This window comes from Salmo salar, chromosome 05, assembly GCF_965601325.2.
Source record: "Salmo salar chromosome 05, fSalSal1, whole genome shotgun sequence".
Taxonomy (NCBI): Eukaryota; Metazoa; Chordata; class Actinopteri; order Salmoniformes; family Salmonidae; genus Salmo; species Salmo salar.
In genome coordinates this window covers 73,165,404-73,187,500 of record NC_138295.1, presented here as the reverse complement: position 1 = coordinate 73,187,500, position 22,097 = coordinate 73,165,404, and the positions used below count along the sequence as shown (strand labels likewise).

At 43.9% G+C, this 22,097-nt stretch overlaps 2 protein-coding genes and 1 non-coding gene across 4 annotated transcripts in view; all 3 read left to right on the top strand.

Moving 5' to 3' along the window:
• tnr1a (Tumor necrosis factor receptor superfamily member 1A) overlaps positions 1-2,929 on the top strand; it is an 11,871-nt gene extending 8,942 nt beyond the window's left edge. Inside the window, exon 10 of one of the 2 annotated variants that reach the window (NM_001141773.1) lies at positions 966-2,929. In NM_001141773.1, the coding sequence (NP_001135245.1) occupies positions 966-1,255 (290 nt within the window). In that variant the 3' untranslated portion in view covers positions 1,256-2,929. The remainder of the gene's footprint in view (positions 1-965) is intronic. The other variant, XM_045717705.2, reaches the window with a different exon arrangement.
• A 1,762-nt stretch (positions 2,930-4,691) lies between these two features.
• On the top strand, positions 4,692-22,097 carry LOC106605732 (uncharacterized). The gene is made up of 15 exons (XM_045718753.2): positions 4,692-4,774; positions 10,813-11,035; positions 11,251-11,385; positions 11,704-11,841; positions 14,832-14,927; positions 15,136-15,186; positions 15,857-16,006; positions 16,173-16,283; positions 17,582-17,731; positions 18,026-18,163; positions 18,291-18,410; positions 18,694-18,826; positions 18,973-19,088; positions 19,271-20,697; positions 21,181-22,097. The coding sequence occupies exons 1-15, from the start codon at positions 4,755-4,757 to the stop codon at positions 21,389-21,391; spliced, it is 3,219 nt and encodes a 1,072-aa protein (XP_045574709.2). The 5' UTR covers positions 4,692-4,754; the 3' UTR covers positions 21,392-22,097.
• trnav-uac (transfer RNA valine (anticodon UAC)) lies at positions 5,212-5,298 on the top strand. The gene is given in 2 exon segments: positions 5,212-5,250; positions 5,263-5,298. It is a non-coding gene; the product is annotated as a tRNA-Val (tRNA).

The window sequence follows — 22,097 nt, the reverse complement described above, 5'->3', positions numbered from 1 at the left end:
ACCATCCTACCAATCCTCGACTTCGGCGATGTCATTTACAAAATAGCTTCCATTACCCTACTCAACAAGCTGGATGCAGTCTATCACAGTGCCATCCGTTTTGTCACCAAAGCCCCATATACTACCCACCACTGCGACCTGTACGCTCTCGTTGGCTGGCCTTCGCTTCATAATCGTCGCCAAACACATTGGCTCCAGGTCATCTACAAGACCCTGCTAGGTAAAGTCCCCCCTTATCTCCGCTCACTGGTCACCATAGCAGCACCCACCTGTAGCACGCGCTCCAGCAGGTATATCTCTCTGGTCACCCCTAAAGCCAACTCCTCCTTTGGTCGTCTCTCCTTCCAGTTCTCTGCTGCCAATGACTGGAACGAACTACAAAAATCTCTGAAACTGGAAACACTTATCTCCCTCACTAGCTTTAAGCACCAGCTGTCAGAGCAGCTCACAGATCACTGCACCTGTACATAGCCCATCTATAATTTAGCCCAAACTACTACCTCTTCCCCTACTGTATTTATTTATTTTGCTCCTTTGCACCATATTATTTATATTTTATCTCTGAACTTTCTTCAAACTACAAATCTACCATTCCAGTGTTTTTTCTTGCTATACTTTATTTACTTTTCCACCATGGCATTTTTTGCCTTTACCTCCCTTATCTCACATCATTTGCTCACATTGTATATAGTCATATTTTATTTATTTATTTATTTATTTATTTATTTATTATTTTTTTTCTACTGCATCATTGATTGTATGTTGTTTTACTCCATGTGTAACTCTGTGTTTTTGTATGTTGTCGAACTGCTTTGCTTTATCTTGGCCAGGTCGCAATTGTAAATGAGAACTTGTTCTCAACTTGCCTACCTGGTTAAATAAAGGTGAAATAAAATAAATAAATAAAATTGAACTCTATTTTAATCTCTCTACCCTATCACCTCTCTGTTCCTCTCTCCATCCAGTCTCTGAGTTGATCTACTCGGTGTTGGACCAAGTCCCCCCACGTCATGTGAAGGAGCTGGTGCGTTCGCTGGGTGTGAGTGACATAGTGATAGAGAGGGCTGAGAATGACCACCTCCGTGACACTAAGGAAGCCCAGTACCAGATGCTGAGGGTCTGGGCTAAGGGAAATGCGCAGGGAGGGGGAGAGGTGCTAGCACGCCCTCTACTGTACCACCTGCTGGATAAGCTGAGAGACATGGACCTGGGAGGGACTGCAGAGGAGCTGGAGACCAAGTATAGAGATCAGTAGAGGGAGAGAGATGCAGACTGTATAGACCAAGTAGGGGACCCAGGTTTCTCTTCTCTATGTCGAATCAAAAGAGAAACCGAGAGGGACCAAGACTATTCATCATATGTATAGGATAATTAGGGGAGGGAGAGAGAAATAGGGGAGGTGCTAATGGGGAGAGAGAGAAAGTCAGACACACAGACACATCCCCTTGTCCCTGACCTCACTTGTGTAGACCTGAGAGAATAGGATTGGTGCAGTGTAAGCAATATGGTAGTTGTTCCACCTGGTCCAGATCTGATAGACTAAGGTGGAAGTGTTGCCATGCTTTCATAAATGTCATAATGTATTATATAACCTTTTGGCAATGAGGCTGATTATTGATTAGCAACCATACTGTTCTTATATGTTTTTCAAATATATATATATATATTCTTTGCACATTCGAACCAATGAGGAATCGTATGTTTATAAAAAGCAGTTTTAGACAGTGCTGTTTGTAAAACAGGCAAACTTGTAATGTGTCACACACAGGTATGAGAACCACACTAACAATTGAGTTAAACACGGTGTTTAGAGTAATACAGATTTAACACCCATCTATAGTATTACAGTTCTATATTACTGAGTATTAGGTGGCGATAGGTAGCCAGTAACTGAAAGGTTGCTGGTTCGAATCCCTGAGCTGATAAGGTGAAAAGAATCTGTCTGTGCCATTGAGCAAGGCACTTGACCATACTTGCTCCTGTAAATCGCTCTGGATAAGGATGCCTAAAATGTAAATGTAAATGTATTATTTAATGGTGTTGCAGTAGTACTCAAGCTAATATTTCGATAGGAATCTGTTTAGCTTTTATCTTCCCTGTCTCTATCTTGCATTAATCAACCACAAACATATCAAAAAGATATTAGCATTATATGTCATATTTCAAGTCTTTGTATTGGTTTGTATATGGTTATTAATACTGCATAGGAGGATTCTGTATATTTGAATGGTTCTTTGATAAGTTGCTGCTTGGGCATGAAGATCAAACTACTGTAGTTTTGCTGTCTTTTACTACTGTCTTGATGTGCATATTCTTGTTTTACAAAATAGGCTAGGGATGTATCAATCTGTCATATTTCTTTACTATTCAGTGTACAGTGCATTCCTCCTCGAACAATCACACCCATCTAGGTTGTCTCTCTGCCATGGCTTTTGATCACCACAAGTGATTGATTCTTATATCTGTACAGTAGTAGTTGTGTCAGTACTGTTAGGGCACAGACGGGTCTTCTGCAGGTGTTATCCCTGAGTTATTGACATTCCTTAAAGCCCCATCATCATGCTCCCATTATTCAGGATCACTTAGTCAGAGGACACACCTGTCACTCTGCAGGGCTGACTGATCTCTGGGAGACTTAACATGGAAACTAGGGATGGGTAGATGGATGGATGGATAGATAGATAGCACTCACGTTTCTAGTTTTTAATGTCAGGTGCACAAGTACAGTGAAATGCCATGTATTGTATTTTATCATATTTTACAGCACTTTTTAACATTTAATTGTTACAGGTGATTTTACTAAAGACGAACTAGTTTTATTCTCAAATCACATACCGTATATCCAGGCATTGATTTGTTTTGATTAAGGTATGAACAAAGTTGATCAATTGTATATATTTTTAAAATAAACAATCCCTTGTAAAAATGACCTGGTATGCAGTTGTTATTATGACTGTAAGTGTTAGCGACTGTTCTATTCAGTGTATGACTGTAAGTGTTAGCTACTGTTCTATTCAGTGTATGACTGTTAGCTACTGTTCTATTCAGTGTATGACTGTGTTAGCTACTGTTCTATTCAGTGTATGACTGTAAGTGTTAGCTACTGTTCTATTCAGTGTATGACTGTTAGCTACTGTTCTATTCAGTGTATGACTGTAAGTGTTAGCTACTGTTCTATTCAGTGTATGACTGTGTTAGCTACTGTTCTATTCAGTGTATGACTGTGTTAACTACTGTTCTATTCAGTGTATGACGGTAAGTGTTAGCTACTGTTCTATTCAGTGTATGACTGTTAGCTACTGTTCTATTCAGTGTATGACTGTGTTAGCTACTGTTCTATTCAGTGTATGACTGTAAGTGTTAGCTACTGTTCTATTCAGTGTATGACTGTAAGTGTTAGCTACTGTTCTATTCAGTGTATGACTGTGTTAGCTACTGTTCTATTCAGTGTATGACTGTGTTAGCTACTGTTCTATTCAGTGTATGACTAAGTGTTAGCTACTGTTCTATTCAGTGTATGACTGTAAGTGTTAACTACTGTTCTATTCAGTGTATGACTGTTAGCTACTGTTCTATTCAGTGTATGACTGTGTTAGCTACTGTTCTATTCAGTGTATGACTGTGTTAGCTACTGTTCTATTCAGTGTATGACTGTTAGCTACTGTTCTATTCAGTGTATGACTGTTAGCTACTGTTCTATTCAGTGCATGACTGTGTGTAGCTACTGTTCTATTCAGTGTATGACTGTAAGTGTTAACTACTGTTCTATTCAGTGTATGACTGTTAGCTACTGTTCTATTCAGTGTATGACTGTGTTAGCTACTGTTCTATTCAGTGTATGACTGTGTTAGCTACTGTTCTATTCAGTGTATGACTGTTAGCTACTGTTCTATTCAGTGTATGACTGTTAGCTACTGTTCTATTCAGTGTATGACTGTGTTAGCTACTGTTCTATTCAGTGTATGACTAAGTGTTAGCTACTGTTCTATTCAGTGTATGACTTCAGCATATATTATGTATAGCTTTGTTTTCTTGCTCATTAATTGCATGTCTGGCTGTGTGGTCTGTGTGTGTGTATGACGGTGTAATGGTGTGTATAACTTCTGATATGTAGTCTCTGCATTCCTCGACGTAGCATTAACTTATTCAATTATACTTCTCACGCTCCCTCTCTGTCTTTGGCTCTCTTTTTATCATTACCCTGTCCTCTCTCTCCCTCCCTCTCTTCACCTGTCGACACATCCCCTCTCTAACCTTTTCCACTTCCCTTCCCACGTCCTCTTCATGTCTGCTGATCTGTCTGTCATTTGACATTTATAATCTTTTTCAATCACCTCGTTCCTCAGTCAACTACCATTCTGTGTCTCACTCTCTGTTTTATAAACCTTATAGGTGGTGCTCTTCACGTCTCTCTAGGTAGTCTCCTCAGACAGGGTTTTAGAGGACATGATCACTTCCTGTAGAACTATTACCTCCTCAGAATGATCGATATCACTGATTGACATGAAACAACACAAACCATCTAGTCAAAATAAATGAATCAGCGCCACCCTCATAACAAATACCACTGCTACACATTAACTAGGCCGTAGCGCAGGTGAGTTATTTTAGGAATCCTGTTGTTCTCGTCAGGCCAGTTAGAGGGCAGGGGTGCTAGAGAAAGGGAGGGAAGGAGGCAGGATAGGGAGGGACTGAATCAAAGAGAGAAAGAGTGAGAGAGCCAACAGAAAAGAAAGATGACTGTCTGAATCAAGATGGATCCAACCAAACCCAGGTAATTAATTTTACTTTATTTTATTACCGTAGAAGTAGACTTGTGAAGACACAATGGAACATTGTATCTTTTATTATTACACTTAATCAATGCCTTGACAATCTGACGTTTCTTCTTTGTATAATAATCAGTATACTTATATTGTGTTGTAATGTGTTAGTTTTATGCTGTGTGTTGATTTGAGGTTCCCCTCAGAACTAACACAGACCAACAGGTGTCAACCCAAAAAGACGAGTGTGTTTCAATGATACTTGAAGTCACCAGCATTAATGGATTTTTACTAGTGAGATATAGTGGATGTAAACAGTTGGTTAACATAGTTTAAAATTGTTTTTTTATTTAACCAGGTAGGCCAGTTGAGAACAAGTTCTCATTTACAACTGGGACCTGGCTAAGATAAAGCAAAGCAGTGCGACAAAAACAATAACACAGAGTTAGCCTCCCTGTGGCTCAGTTGGTAGAGCATGGTGTTTACAATGGTGTTTGCAACGCCAGGGTTGTGGGTTCGATTCCCACAGGGGGCCAGTACGGGGGAAAATATGTATGAAATGAATTGAAATGTATTCATTCACTACTGTAAGTCACTCTGGATAAGAGCGTCTGCTAAATTACTAAAAAAATGAGTTACACATGGGATAAACAAACGTACAGTCAATAACACAATAGAAAAATCTATATACAGTGTGTGCAAATGTAGTAAGATTGGGGAGGTATGACAATAAATAGGCCATAGTAGCAAAGTAATTACAGTTTAGCAAATAAACACTGGAGTGATAGATGAGCAGATGATGATGTGCAAGTAGAAATACTGGTGTGCAAAAGAGCAGAAAGTAAATAAAAACAATATGGGGATGAGGTAGGTAGATTGGGTGGGCTATTTACAGATGGGCTATGTACAGCTGCAGCGATCGGTTAGCTGCTCAGATAGCTGATGTTTAAAGTTACTGAGAAAAATATGTCTCCAGCTTTAGTTATTTTTGCAATTCGTTCCAGTCATTGGCAGCAGAGAACTGGAAGGAAAGGCGACCAAAGGAGGTGTTGGCTTTGGGGTTGACCAGTGAGATCTACCTGCTGGAGCGCGTACCATGGGTGGATTTTGTTATCGTGACCAGTGAGCTGAGATAAGGCGGAGCGTTACCTAGCATAGACTTATAGATGACCTGGAGCCAGTGGGTCTGGCGACGAATATGAAGCGAGGGCCAGCCAACGAGGGCATACAGGTCACAGTGGTGGGTGGTATAACGGGCTTTGGTGACAAAGTGGATGGCACTGTGATAGACTGTATCCAATTTGCTGAGTAGAGTGTTGGAAGCTATTTTGTAAATGGCATTGCCGAAGTCAAGGATCGGTAGGATAGTCAGTTTTACAAGGGTATGTTTGGCAACATGAGTGAAGGATGCTTTGTTGCGCAATAGGAAGCCGATTCTAGATTTCATTTTGGATTGGAGATGCTTAATGTGAGTCTGGAAGGAGAGTTTACAGTCTAACCAGATACCTAGGTATTTGTAGTTGTCCACATATTCTAGGTCAGAACCATCCAGAGTAAAATCTGGACCCCTACAAATCAGCTGGGCTAGACAATCTGGACCCTCTCTTTTAAAATGATCCACCGCAATTGTGGCAACCCCTGTTACTAGCCTGTTCAACCTCTGTTTCGTATTGTCTGAGATCACTAAAGATTGGAAAGCTTCCGCAGTCATCCCCCTCTTCAAAGGGGGAGACTCCCTAGACCCAAACTGTTACAGACCTATATCTATCCTACCCTGCCTTTCTTTTTTTTCAATTTAAAGTTTTATTAAGTTTTCTTGTTTTTCAATCAACCAACAAAACACATTCCACATTCACAGATGTGACATACTTAAAAAATAAATAAAAATAATAATAAATATTAAAATATTAAACAATAAATAATAATAATAATAAAATAATATATATATAAAAATAAAAAATAAAAAAAATAAAAATATATATATATATATATATATATATACAGAGAGGGAAAAAGTATTTCATCCCCTGCTGATTTTGTACGTTTGCCCACTGACAAAGAAATGATCAGTCTATAATTTTAATGGTAGGTTTAATTTGAACAGTGAGAGACAGAATAACAAGAAAAAAATCCAGAAAAACGCATGTCAAAAATGTTATAAATTGATTTGCATTTTAATGAGGGAAATAAGTATTTGACCCCTCTGCAAAACATGACTTAGTACTTGGTGGCAAAACCCTTGTTGGCAATCACAGAGGTCAGACGTTTCTTGTAGTTGGCCACCAGGTTTGCACACATCTCAGGAGGGATTTTGTCCCACTCCTCTTTGCAGATCTTCTCCAAGTCATTAAGGCTTCGAGGCTGATGTTTGGCAACTCGAACCTAGGCGAGTGAGAACATATTTGGGAGGAAATGCCCAGGTATTTCTTACAGTCCCTCCACTCTAGTAGGGTGCTGTAAATCACAAAGGTTTTGGCTATGTTGCCCACTTCACTAAAATTATTAATGAATATAATTGAGTTTAGGGGCAATGAACCACAGGATTGGGCTTCTATCTGAATCCACGTTGACTCTTGTCTGTTTGTGATCCATGTTAGCATGTTGCGGATTTGGGCAGACCAGTAGTACAATTGAAGGGAGGGAAGGGCAAGACCACCCTTAGGTTCAGGTTTAGATAGAGTGGAGAACTTGATCCCAGGTTTTTTATTGCCCCATATAAATTTGGTGATGCTTTGGTTAGTTGTTTTGAAAAAGGAAACTGGGAGATAGCATGGGAGCATCTGAAATAGTTCAGTCTAGGGAGGATGTTCATACGGATGACATTAATTCTTCCTACTAAGCTAATTGGGAGGGAGATCCAGGTTTGGAGATCGTTCTTGATTCGATCCAGGAGTGGAAGATCATTTTCCTTGAAAAGGCTATTCAGATCTGGTGTTATGAAGATCCCAAGGTATTGAAAACCCTGTGTCTTCCATTGGAATGGACATAGTGTCTTCATAGAGCTGGTGAGTGTAATATTGAGAGGGCAGACAGTGGATTTGTTAAAATTTATCTTATAACCTGAAAACTTGCCATACTGAGCAATTGTGTCTAAAATGGGAGGGATTTCTCAGGGTTGGATATGTAGAGCAATACGTCATCCACGTAGAGTGAAATCTTGTGCTGCATGCCGCCTGCAGAAACACCCATAATACTTGGATTGCTCCTTATCAACTCTGCCAGAGGCTCCGCCCCCAACAAGTAGAGCAGGGGGGACAGCGAGCACCCTCGTCTTGTGCCCCATCCCAAAGGGAATCTGTCAGAGTTCAGTCTGTTTGTAGTCACCATGGCATTTGGATGAGAGTATAGTGATTTGATCCATTTAATAAAGTTTGGGCCCATATTGAACTTTTCTACTCCATCCTGTCGAACGCCTTCTCAGCATCCAGTGAAGCCAGCAGGACAGGGGTCTTCTGTGCATTTACTTGATCAATAATATCAAAAAGACGGCGAATGTTATCAGAAGAGTATCTGTCTCTAATAAATCCAGTTTGGTCCGCTTTTATTATTTTGGGAAGAAGAGTGTTTAGTCTTTTGGCGAGCAATTTGGTAACTATTTTGTAGTCGAAATCCAACAAGCTTATGGGCCGGAAGGACGAGCAGGATAGAGGGTCCTTGTCTTTTTTGAGAAACACTGTAATGCGAGCTGTGTGCATTGAGTCTGGAAAAAATCCTCCAGCATTGGCATGAAAATAGGGCTAAGCTGCTACCCTGCCTTTCTAAAGTCTTCGAAAGCCAAGTTAACAAACAGATCACCGACCATTCCGAATCCGACCATACCTTCTCCGCTATGCAATCTGGTTTCCGAGCTGGTCATGGGTGCACCTCAGCCACGCTCAAGGTCCTAAACGATATCATAACCGCCATCGATAAAAGACAAAACTGTGCAGCCGTCTTCATCGACCTGGCCAAGGCTTTTGACTCTGTCAATCACTGCATTCTTATCGGCAGACTCAACAGCCTTGGTTTCTCAAATGACTGCCTTGCCTGGATCACCAACTACTTCACTGATAGAGTTCAGTGTGTCAAATTGGAGAGCCTGTTGTCTGGACCTCTGGCAGTCTCTATGGGGGTGCCAGAGGGTTCAATTCTCGGGCCGACTCTTTTCTCTGTATACGTCAATGATGTCGCTCTTGCTGCGGGTGATTCCCTGATCCACCTCTACGCAGACGACACCATTCTGTATACGTCTGGCCCTTCTTTAGACACTGTGTTTTAAAATATATATATATATATATATATATATATATATATTTAACCAGGTAAGCTAGTTGAGAACAAGTTCTCATTTACAACTGTGACCGGGCCAAGATGATATCTATGAGGGTGCCCGTGTTTACAGATTTAGGGTTGTACCTGGTAGGTTCCTTGATAATTTGTGTGAGATTGAGGGCATCTAGCTTAGATTGTGGGGTGGCCGGGGTGTTACGCATATCCCAGTTTAGGTCACCTAACAGTACAAACTCTGAAGACAAATGGGGGGGCAATTAATTCACATATGGTTTCCAGGGCACAGCTGGGGGCTGAGGGGGGTCTGTAACAAGCGGCAACAGTGAGAGACTTATTTCTGGAAAGGTGGATTTTTAAAAGTAGAACCTCGAACTGTTTGGGCACAGACCTGGATAGTAAGACAGAACTCTGCAGGCTATCTCTGCAGTAGATTTCAACTCCTCCCCCTTTGGCAGTTCTATCTTGGCGGAAAATGTTGTAGTTGGGGATGGAAATTTCTGAATTTTTGGTGGCCTTCCTAAGCCAGGATTCAGACACGGCTAGACATTAGGGTTGGAGGAGTGTGCTAAAGCATTGAATAAAACAAATTTAGGGAGGAGGCTTCTGATGTTAACATGTATGTAACCAAGGCTTTTACGGTTACAGAAGTCAACAAATGATAGCGCCTGGGGAATAGGAGTGGAACTGGAGGCTACAGGGCCTGGGTTAACCTCTACATCACCAGAGGAACAGAGGAGGAGTAGGATAGTCTAGTGTAGTGCGCTGGGGACAGAGAATAAAAGGAGCAGATTTCTGGGCGTGGTAGAATAGATTCAGGGCATAATTTACAGACAATGGTATGGTAGGATGTGAGTACAGTGGAGGTAAACCTAGGCGTTGAGTGACGATGAGAGAGGTTTTGTCTCTGGAGGCACCAGTTAAGCCAGGTGAGGTCTCCACATGTGTGTGGGGTGGAACAAAAGAGCTATCTAAGGCATGTTGTGCGGGACTGAGGGCTCTACAGTGAAATAAAACAATAAGAACTAGCCGAGACAGCAGTAGACAAGGCATATTGACATTAGAGAGAGCCATAAAGCAATCACAGGTTTTGATCAGGAGAGCTAAGACAACAGTGGGTAAATGGTGATGAATGGGCAGAGTGGGTCAGTCATGAGTGTCTGTGGTTAAATCACTGACGTCATGGAGCAGACATTTTGATGTTCGGCACTGTGGCGGGGATTGTGTGTGTATGTGTGAGAGAGACTAGTTACGCTCTCTGAAAGTATGCAGTGTGTGTGTATCTCGTATCATGGGTGTGTTATTCACTGCTTTAAAGCTCTAGATAATGATGAGTTGGTTATTTGAATCAGCTGTGTAGTGCTAGGGTAAAAACCAAAACATGCACCCAGGGAGGGCCCCATGACCCAGTTTGGGAAGCCCTGCTCTAGATTACTGTAGGTTGATGTCTTTGGTGTGATGGATGTATGGCTGGGAACTCAAGGTACAGTTTTGCTGGTTAACCCAAAGCCCTTGGAGGACATACTGTAGTTGGTGTATTTGTGTAAGGTGAAGTTGTTTTTGAGGTTTCACCTTGGTCATACTGTAACTAAAGCTGAGAGCCCTGTGTGACTCGACCAGTGTCAGATTGTCTAGAGTTCTTCACCTTGTCTCACTGAGGCTATTCCTGTCATCTCTGTTATTTCCACCTTACTGCTAGCATGCGTACCTGACAATGCGTTCATCATTGCATTGAGGTAATCATTGTCATCATCATTGTGTTTATGCTCTCTTATCTCTTCAGCCTTTCCTCAAAAGCAACAACCTCTTTCAACGAAGGAAGGGGAGGTGATGTGACTCAGCCAGAGGAAGTGGTGGAGCAGTGGAGGAATGGAGGAGAGGGGGAGAGACAGAGGGAGGTGGACAGAGAGGCGGGCGTGACAGATGGACTAACTCTGGCTGCAGAGACAACTACCAACCACAGGGTGTCAGCAGACAAACGCAGATTCAATACTGTGGGATACCATGTGAGGGCTATGAACTTCAGCTTCTGTTTGTAGATGCAAGATCAGTTTGAAATCATCCCTAAATTTGAGGCCCCCATGACACTTAATCTACATCCTGAAGCCAAATGGTAGAAACTTCACCCAGCCAACCAGAAGGCTATGTGGACTTCCTAATATTCAGGCTACCACAGCAGACACAAACTGTATATTTACATTATATTCTCCATCATTTTCAGAGGAAGCTGAAGCAGAAAGTGGTGGCGGACTATACCACGGTGAGTAAGGGAGCGTCTGGAAGTTTCAAACCCCGAGCAGCACTGAGACAGGTCCTGTTCAGCCAGGGAGTGACTGAAAAGAGCCCCATGCCTGAGGTACTTTCCTCCCACGCACTTAACTCGTCCTCTACACACATGAATACACCCTGATACCCACATGCACAGACATGCACAGCCAGTGCCACTGTCCACATACTGAAAATAAGAGTTGTGCAAATGCACACTACAATTGTTCACTCAAGCATCTCTGCGATGGGCCCATTTATATATATATATATATGTGTGTGTGTGTGTGTGTGTGTGTGTGTGTGTGTGTGTGTGTGTGTGTGTGTGTGTGTGTGTGTGTGTGTGTGTATATATAATCTCTCCCCCTCTCACACACTCGCTCTCCCTCTCTCTCTTTCTCTCTGTCAGGGTGCAGGGCAGTTGGATGCTCTGAAGCGGGCTCTGGAGGTGTTCCCAGTACCAGTGTGTCTGAACAGGAGCTGGGGGGAGGAGGGGACAGGACCCACACTGGAGAACAACTGGACTGACATAGTACACAATCACTCGGTAACCATATTTACCTACTGATAAATGCAAGTCATGATGGGCATATCATCTAGTTAATATGAACGATCCCTCCCTACCTTTTACAACATATCTCTTTCTCCCACCCCCTCTCTCTCTCCCTACCTTTTACAACATATCTCTTTCTCCCACCCCTCTCTCTCTCTCTACCTTTTACAACATATCTCTTTCTCCCACCCCCCCCCTCTCCCTACCTTTTACAACATATCTCTTTCTCCCACCCTCTCTCTCTCTCCCTACCTTTTACAACATATCTCTTTCTCCCACCCCCTCTCTCTCTCCCTACCTTTACAACATATCTCTTTCTCCCACCCCCCCTCTCTCCCTACCTTTTACAACATATCTCTTTCTCCCACCCTCTCTCTCTCTCCCTACCTTTTACAACATATCTCTTTCTCCCACCCCCTCTCTCTCTCCCTACCTTTTACAACATATCTCTTTCTCCCACCCCCTCTCTCTCTCCCTACCTTTTACAACATATCTCTTTCTCCCACCCCTCTCTCTCTCCCTACCTTTACAACATATCTCTTTCTCCCACCCCCTCTCTCTCTCCCTACCTTTACAACATATCTCTTTCTCCCACCCCCTCTCTCTCTCCCTACCTTTTACAACATATCTCTTTCTCCCACCCCTCTCTCTCTCCCTACCTTTTACAACATATCTCTTTGTCCCACCCCCCCTCTCTCCCTACCTTTTACAACATATCTCTTTCTCCCACCCCCTCTCTCTCTCCCTACCTTTACAACATATCTCTTTCTCCCACCCCCCCTCTCTCCCTACCTTTTACAACATATCTCTTTCTCCCACCCCCTCTCTCTCTCCCTACCTTTACAACATATCTCTTTCTCCCACCCCCTCTCTCTCTCCCTACCTTTTACAACATATCTCTTTCTCCCACCCCCTCTCTCTCTCCCTACCTTTTACAACATATCTCTTTCTCCCACCCCCTCTCTCTCTCCCTACCTTTTACAACATATCTCTTTCTCCCACCCCCTCTCTCTCTCCCTACCTTTTACAACATATCTCTTTCTCCCACCCCCTCTCTCTCTCCCTACCTTTTACAACATATCTCTTTCTCCCACCCCCTCTCTCTCTCCCTACCTTTTACAACATATCTCTTTCTCCCACCCCCTCTCTCTCTCCATACCTTTTACAACATATCTCTTTCTCCCACCCCCTCTCTCTCTCCCTACCTTTTACAACATATCTCTTTCTCCCACCCCCTCTCTCTCTCCCTACCTTTTACAACATATCTCTTTCTCCCACCCCCTCTCTCTCTCCCTACCTTTTACAACATATCTCTTTCTCCCACCCCCTCTCTCTCTCCCTACCTTTTACAACATCTCTTTCTCCCACCCTCTCTCTCTCTCCCTACCTTTTACAACATATCTCTTTCTCCCACCCCCCCTCTCTCCCTACCTTTTACAACATATCTCTTTCTCCCACCCCCTCTCTCTCTCCCTACCTTTTACAACATATCTCTTTCTCCCACCCCCTCTCTCTCTCCCTACCTTTTACAACATATCTCTTTCTCCCACCCCCTCTCTCTCTCCCTACCTTTTACAACATATCTCTTTCTCCCACCCCCTCTCTCTCTCCCTACCTTTTACAACATATCTCTTTCTCCCACCCCCTCTCTCTCTCCCTACCTTTTACAACATATCTCTTTCTCCCACCCCCTCTCTCTCTCCCTACCTTTTACAACATATCTCTTTCTCCCACCCCCTCTCTCTCTCCCTACCTTTTACAACATATCTCTTTCTCCCACCCCCTCTCTCTCTCCATACCTTTTACAACATATCTCTTTCTCCCACCCCCTCTCTCTCTCCCTACCTTTTACAACATATCTCTTTCTCCCACCCCCTCTCTCTCTCCCTACCTTTTACAACATATCTCTTTCTCCCACCCCCTCTCTCTCTCCCTACCTTTTACAACATATCTCTTTCTCCCACCCCCTCTCTCTCTCCCTACCTTTTACAACATCTCTTTCTCCCACCCTCTCTCTCCCTCCCTACCTTTTACAACATATCTCTTTCTCCCACCCCCTCTCTCTCTCCCTACCTTTTACAACATATCTCTTTCTCCCACCCCCTCTCTCTCTCCCTACCTTTTACAACATATCTCTTTCTCCCACCCCCTCTCTCTCTCCCTACCTTTTACAACATATCTCTTTCTCCCACCCCCTCTCTCTCTCCCTACCTTTTACAACATATCTCTTTCTCCCACCCCCTCTCTCTCTCCCTACCTTTTACAACATATCTCTTTCTCCCACCCCCTCTCTCTCTCCCTACCTTTTACAACATATCTCTTTCTCCCACCCCCTCTCTCTCTCCCTACCTTTTACAACATATCTCTTTCTCCCACCCTCTCTCTCCCTCCCTACCTTTTACAACATATCTCTTTCTCCCACCCCTCTCTCTCTCCCTACCTTTTACAACATATCTCTTTCTCCCACCCCCTCTCTTTCTCCCTACCTTTTACAACATATCTCTTTCTCCCACCCCCTCTCTCTCTCCCTACCTTTTACAACATATCTCTTTCTCCCACCCTCTCTCTCTCTCCCTACCTTTTACAACATATCTCTTTCTCCCACCCCCTCTCTCTCTCCCTACTTTTTACAACATATCTCTTTCTCCCACCCCCTCTCTCTCTCCCTACCTTTTACAACATATATTTCTCCCACCCCCTCTCTCTCTCCCTACCTTTTACAACATATCTCTTTCTCCCACCCTCCCCTCCCCTTCCTTCCTTCCTTCCTTCCTTCCTTCCTTCCTTCCTTCCTTCCTTCCTTCCTTCCTTCCTTCCTTCCTTCCTTCCTTCCTTCCTTCCTTCCTTCCTTCCTTCCTTCCTTCCTTCCTTCCTTCCTTCCTTCCTTCCTTCCTTCCTTCCTCCCTCCCTCCCTCCCTCCCTCCCTCTCCCTCCCTCCCTCCCTCCCTCCCTCCCTCCCTCCCTCCCTCCCTCTCTCTGATCAGATGATGTGTAAGACCCAGAGGCAGCAACAGGAGGCACTGTGGGAGTTGGTCCACACTGAGCTCACCTACATCAACAAGCTCACTGTTGTCACTGATGTAAGACAAGACAGACAGACAGACAGACACCCTGCTCTCATTACTCTCATTACTGAAAACGTATCAATGTCTTTCAGTGATGTGTCCATAACAACCACTGGCTATTCATAATAGAAATATGATAATAGTAACTGTTATCTGTATAGCATCTTTTATTGCAATGTCATTTTTCAATGCCCGTGTTTGTTTGTGTCATTGTGTTTCTCAGTTGGTGATGGCAGCTCTTACCAACCTGCACCAGCATGGATTCCTTTTAGAGGTCAGTCTATATGAGCTGGGTTCTCATTCACAGGGTTTTCTGTAGGGAACATTTTCTCTAGAACTCCCTCTCTGGTCTTTGGGCCTATCTGTGTTTCCCGGCTGACCACTCAAATAGATGTGTTGCAAAGAATGTACCTTTGAGCTGGATCTTGCATGATCTGACTGGGTTCAGGTGTGTGTGTTTTCATGAATGACTTTGACCTTTGGTTGAATTTAAAACCAGTATACAGTTCAAGGGGAGGCCCTTGGGCCTAGTTGAAACCGACTGCTGTAGTACAACATACTGTACATACAGTACATACTGCTGAGCTGACATACTAACACACTGAGAACATCTGCTCTATCTGACACAGAACACACCAGGGCAGATGGAACATTCAGCTCAATAACAGAATGTTAGATAATTCCTGCTGAGAATGTGGAAAGTATCTGAGAATGTGGGGGAGTGAGTTCTGCAGAGTTCTACAGCTAGACACTGCAGCATTGTCAAACAATTACCCTCTTCATCTTTTTTTATTACAAAAGGTCTACAACTATCATATATTTTTTTGGACTTTAGACAACCACAAACTTCAACACATAATGACAAGAGGTGTGGGGTAGATTGTAGGTTCAAAATCAAGAAAGCAGTATCATCACCCTCTTTTTCCTGTCCCTCTCTTCTTCAGGTGACACCTGAGAGCCTCTTCTCCAACCTTCCCTCCATCCTCAGCGCCCACCGGCTCTTCTGGCAGGAAGTGATGTATCCCATGTTACAGGAAGTCCGCAGGACGGGGAAGCCTTTTGACCCCATGGGGTTAGAGGCAGGATGCCTGCAGGTTCAGTACTGACTGTCAATCAGATCTAGTACCATGGTCACATATGGGATGAAAAGTATGGGTCAAACGGAGGTGAAAGGAAGGAATGGAAACACGGGTCATGAGTTTAAAACATGTTTGTTTACAGCAATCTTTGTCTAATCCCATCCCCACCCTCTGTCTGTAGTTCCCTGAGCGATTCTCCACCTATCTGCACTACTGTTGGAAGGAGGAGAGCACAGTGGAGTTTACGAGCAAACTGACAGACACCAACCTGCACTTCCACACCTACTTAATGGTGAGTTAAACACACGCACACACAAACACATTTTTTTATAGTTTATTTGAATCCACAAATCATAATTCATACAAACATCTCAGGACAAGAATATCTGGACACCTAGGGAAACAGATAGCACCTTCTTCTTCACACAGCAAGGCTGCCCATGACTGCTGACACAGAGCAGTACCTCGCTATCAGCCTGCTATCTGAAGTCCAGGTACTGTCAGCCTGTGAACAAGGCAGAGACTACCCAATATCACCGTAGCAAGCATGCACTGTTACGAGGCTGTTCAGGAGTGACACGAGGGGCTGGTATTTAAGCAGCTTGTCAGAAAAGGACTGCTCCATGTAGTAGTCCAATGAGCAGCCCACCTCCAGAATCAGCCCCTCCCTCTGGCCTCCCCCACACCAACAATATCTGTCTTATTCAGCAGACAAGAAAACACATGATCATCAACATCAAACCAGGCTTCTCTGACAAGAGAATGTTTGTGTATGTGTCCGGTTGGTGACTCCACCTGTCTCACCTCCGTGGCCACCAGGTCAACAAGGCGGTCATGTCTAGGTCATGTCTCAGTATGAACAGAAACCATTAACAACATGTGCAACAGACTCCTTTACGTTTACCTCAGGGTGGAAAACACAGAAGGGATCATGGTTTGCAGGGTACCAGAGAGCTAGGTTGTATTTTGTTGGTAGAACTCGCCTTAACAGTAAAGGTGAGAATGTCCTTGCCAATAGACAGAAACAAATCCACACACACCACTTCATACACAAGCCCACTTCTTGTTTAGGTGTTGCATGCACACCCTTTCACTCTCACCCTAAAGTCACTCTGCGTCACACACATGGTTCTCCAAACTACCCTTTATTACGGTAACACTGTCTGGAACAACAGTGTACTGAGTCATAGCATCCGCAGAACTTCTTCTGTTATTGATCATGTTCTAGTGGTTTTGATGAACACCATATCCAGGCCTTCTGTTATTGGTAATATCCTGAAGGCCGAACACTTGTTACACCAACGCCCTGACCTAATGACTCAGAGAGCCTAGCCTGCACATTGTCTTCTTAAAGATTAGAACGTGTCTTTGGCTGTTTTTTGCTGTCTACGCACTTTTACAGATTGTTCAAAGAATCTCCATTAGGAGTTTTTCAAGCCTTTGAATTTGTCCAGTACCATGTAACAATATTTTTTCGTACACAGTAACAACCCTGTATTTACATTAGTTATACCAAGGCCATAACTTTGGGTATGAGGTCTAAAGACTCTACTAGAAGACACTAAATAATGTTTTTCTCCGTGTCCATAGTGGGTGGAGACACACCCCCAGTGTGAGCGGATGCGTCTGGGAGATATGCAGGCCAAACCCATCCAGAGGATCACCAAGTACCCCCTGCTGCTGAAGGCTGTCCTCAAGACCACCCAGGCTCCCCACACACAGCACACACTCAGCGGCATGGTGAGTGAAGAGCTAGCCTTTTAAATCAATGCCTTTTAATTCAGTTTGCCAGGCCTGAGGCTGTTCATGTTCATTAGAAAAGGAAGTTACGCGTTCCAGCGCCATTTTCTTACTAGCTAATCGCTAATTGCCTCTACTAGTAAAAGATGAAAAGGCAAATTAAGGAAATCTCTCTGTCCCACACACTTTATCCCTCTCTCTGTTTCTCTCTGTTTCTCCTCTCTCTCTCACTCACTATCTCTTTTCTTCATCTATCTCTCTCTCTTTCCCTCTCCCCCTCTGTCTCTCCTCCAGTTGGCCTGTGTTAATGGCTTTCTGCACAGCATCAATGACTTCTTGAGGCTTAAGGATGATGAGCTGGCCCTCTCGCTCTCCGCCCAGAAGATAGAGGGATATGATGTGATGGAGGGGATGAGTGAGGAAATCGAAAAGGTGAAAGAGAGAAGAAAAAGCTAGGAACAGAGTACAGGATAGGAAACTACACCAACCTTAAAAAACGATATAGATACTGTAATGTGTGACGCAGACAGTGAGTAGTCAATGTTGATGTCATCCACAGCATGTCAGAGAGTTCTGCAGTTTTGATTTAACGTGCCCTGTCAGAGGGGTGGGTCCTGGGGTCATACGCAAGCTGCTATTGGAGGAGACCCTGAAGATCAGAGGAAGGAAGGATCACAAGGTAGGTTGAGTGACAGAATCTCACTCTGTTCCAGTGAAACATTGACTTCCATGTAGAGGATTCTTCCTAATATTATCATCTCATTAGCACGGACTTTGATGATAACTACTTTGAGAAAAAATTTACTTACTACGACTGTGATATGTGGTTGTCTCCCCTAGCTATCTTAAGATGAATGCACTAACTGTAAGTAGCTCTGGATAAGAGCATCTGCTAAATGACTAACATGTAAGATATAGATGTCATGTTTCTGTGGGCTTGTTGCGACTGTTGTGTGGTGAAGCTGGAGGTGACAGCCCTGCTCTTCTCTGACGTGCTGCTGGTGACCAAGGTCCAGAAGAAGGCAGAGAGACTGAAGGTAGTTCGCCCCCCACTGGCCCTGGATAGAACACGCTGTAACACACTCAAAGATGGCTGTGAGTACAGTCATTGACCACACAGTACATATCCTAGAAGTGGAAAGATGAAACGTTGCTCTGTTTCTTGCTACAGAGACCATTTGTAGAGTTTTAAATGACAGTTCTCTCTTTATCTCTTCCTCCCCACTCTCTCCATCTCCCAGGTTCATTTGTGGTGGTGGAGGTAAGTGTTCTGGGTTGCGCGACGAATGTCTACACCTTCTCCACCTCCAGCCCAGAGAGCTGCTCTACATGGGTCTTCACCATCCACGAGGCACAGGTAAACAGACAGAAAAATACTGACTAAAGTGGTAATGACATGATTTATTGTAGTTACCTTTTGGTCTCTTTGGTATTAAATCAATGAATGAATGATTAGATGTACAATGTACATAATGTGTAACATACAGTGATATTGATGCTCTCTTCTTATCCCTCTTTCTTTCTTCCATTTATTGACAGGAAACACTGCAGGGCCTGAGAGAGACAGAGGCCAGCAGACGACTGCAGACCAAACAGAGAGACCTACAGCTACAGGAACAAGCCACACCCCCTACAGAGCCCAAGATGACCATTGAGGAATCAGTAGATCAGCCTCCTGACCAATCAGAAGCAGAGATCACTTCCTCTTTGGAGGTGAAACCTGTTGAGGAACTCCTCATCCAATCAGTGAATGGAGCATTGGTGTCCATAGCAACGGAGGCGGAACAACAAACTCAGGAACCAGTGGACTATAAAGATACAATGTTGCCAGGACAACCACGCAAGCTCAGTGACATTCATAATCAATCAGTCTTCCAACCTCAACCCAAACCCAACGGGCCACACAACCTGTTGCTAGGCGGATATCCTGACATAGACTATGACATAGACTACCACCAACACCAATCCAGCACTTTACCACTTTCTCCATGCAGGGAAAACAATCGAAAAGTTTCTATCGCTATTTGTCAAATGGAATCCCAAGGATTGCTCTCACAGGGAGGACGAGCCAAATCCACACGGAGGAATTCTGCCCCCCAGTCAGTGGAGCAACAAGCCATGAGAAACTTGTGGCTCACCCAATCAGGAGAGGAGGAGGCTTTAGCGGAATCATTGAGGTTTTCTCGGAAGTTGAATTCACCACGGTTACGCAGGAGGAGACCAATAAACACTGAGCAGACTGCTGCCCCTCAGATGTCACAAAGTGGGTCTGACAGCTCTGGGATGGCTCAGTCTGTGCCACGCACAAACTCTTCCTCCAACTCTGACTCAGACTGCAAACAGAAACTCAGAGGTTCCTACCAACACAACTCAGGTTCCTCAGGACAGAGCTCTGACTCTCACCTGGTGCTCAAGCTGGGGTCCTTGAAGATGAACAGAGGGGTGTTCTGGGACATGCCTGCAGAGAAAGAGTTCTCCCCAGAGCCCCACGCTTTCTCTGATCCAGAGCTGCCCAAAGACATCCCTGAAGAAAAAGACAACACCCCAAAAAGGCCTAAGTTGAAGACTCAGAGGAGCGCGTCCATACCAGATATCATCCTCCAAGAAGGATATAGTTCTCTTCTGACCTCAGCCAAGCCCTCCAACGCGCGAATAGCCCACTCTCCCCCTCCTGGGTTGGATCCATACTTGCACCCCTCCCCTCTGGAGAGCATTTTGAACCGGGCCAAGGAGAGAAGAAAGGACGGAGGGAGAAGAGAAGGAAAGGGAAAATCTCCAACCTTCAGAACATGGGCTCTTCCTCCTTCTCCGTCTTTCTCCACCACTCTGTCCCAGTCGCCCAGTGAAGGGGATAGAGAGACTGAGTGGGAAGAGGTGGAGCTGGTCAGACGGCTGGCCCCCAGTGTCAATCAGGGATGGATAGAGGAGAGGGTGGACGGAGATGAGGAGGAGGAGAAGAAGAGCAGGTGAGTTTTACATCAAAACTCAGTTGGAAATAAAAGACAAGAACGTCTTCAAAGTATGCATGATCAGTTTGAAGATTCATCTATTGAAATGACTCAGTCAGATAGGTGTGGGTGGCTGATGGCCACTATGGAACAGTTTCATTCTGGGTTATTTTATCACTCTACCTACTGGGCTGATTACCATGTAGTGTAGGATCACTCTATGTTGAAATCGTTATTCTTGCAAGTTGCATTTACTGTCATAACCATGACATGCCACCCATAAACATGTTTCATGTCATGACAACCATGTCATCATAACCAATCTAGCCTGATCACCAGATGGTGTCCACTTTAGCCAACTACTTTGTTAATGTCATGCCAAACATTCCAGTGAACAACATGGAAGTAGACTAAAGCAGAAACAAATCTTGTGACTAAGCTATTTGCAATCCAACAAGTTTATCTCCATTGTAAAAGCTTTTTTCCCCGTCTCTCTTCTAGCCCCGCCTTCCCTGATAGCGCCAGCGTTGATTGGCCAGGCTGGTGCTTTGAAGCCGATGAGGTCCTGGATCAGCTGACCCCAGAGGACAGTGGCGTTGGGGTTGATGAGGAGTGGTGGGAAGCGGCTGAGGTGGGGCTCAGCCAAACTTTGACCTTGAGAGACTTCCAGCGAATCGGCACGCATGAGGACGGGACGATTAGCCAGGTGTAGCTCTGCATAGGCTACTGGGAGCCCTTCATTCTCCAAGACTTTATCTGCACTTTATGTGGAATTATATGTAATTTGAGATTTTCACTGTGCCGGAGTAGACATATAACAACAATGTGATACTTTTCCACAGCAAGATGTTGATTGAGTGAGCTGATTGCCACCAAATGTTTGATTTCAGTTTGTTGCATGGAATGTTTGTGAGTGATTTTGAGTTTGTGATTATGAGTCTGAGTGAACAGCAGAATAATTTTCTTCAACCTGCATAATGTTGTTAGCGCTACAGATGTAGGATCTTCATTTGGTCACTCTTTTGTTGCTGAGGTTTTTCCTGCATCGCAGGAAATGCAGATGAGCTTTGTGATTTACATAAATGTACTGAAAACCCACACTAATACACAGTTATATTAACAGTATTGCACTTTTCATGTAGCCTACTTTTGGCCAGCAACATTATGGACTAAATGTTCAAATCCTGTTGCTGCAGCATTATTAAGATCCTACATCTGTAGACGTCTATACTGTCTTATACAAGTGTACTTTTTGATGTGGTGTCAGTTAACTGAAATGCTGTGTATACATAGAATGACATGTTTCATTGAACTTAATTTGAGTTGTTGATTTATAGGAGTAACTGCATATTTGGTATTGTGACCCATTTGGGAGATTCATACTGATATATTGTAATAAAGAGACATATTTAAACCAA

Excerpts from the sequence above, each read along its gene's own strand:
- LOC106605732 (XM_045718753.2), top strand. The coding sequence starts at position 4,755 with ATGGATCCAACCAAACCCAG. Across the intron at positions 4,775-10,812 it reads ATGGATCCAACCAAACCCAG|CCTTTCCTCAAAAGCAACAA; the intron begins GTAATTAATTTT and ends TTATCTCTTCAG. Across the intron at positions 14,928-15,135 it reads AGCTCACTGTTGTCACTGAT|TTGGTGATGGCAGCTCTTAC; the intron begins GTAAGACAAGAC and ends TGTGTTTCTCAG.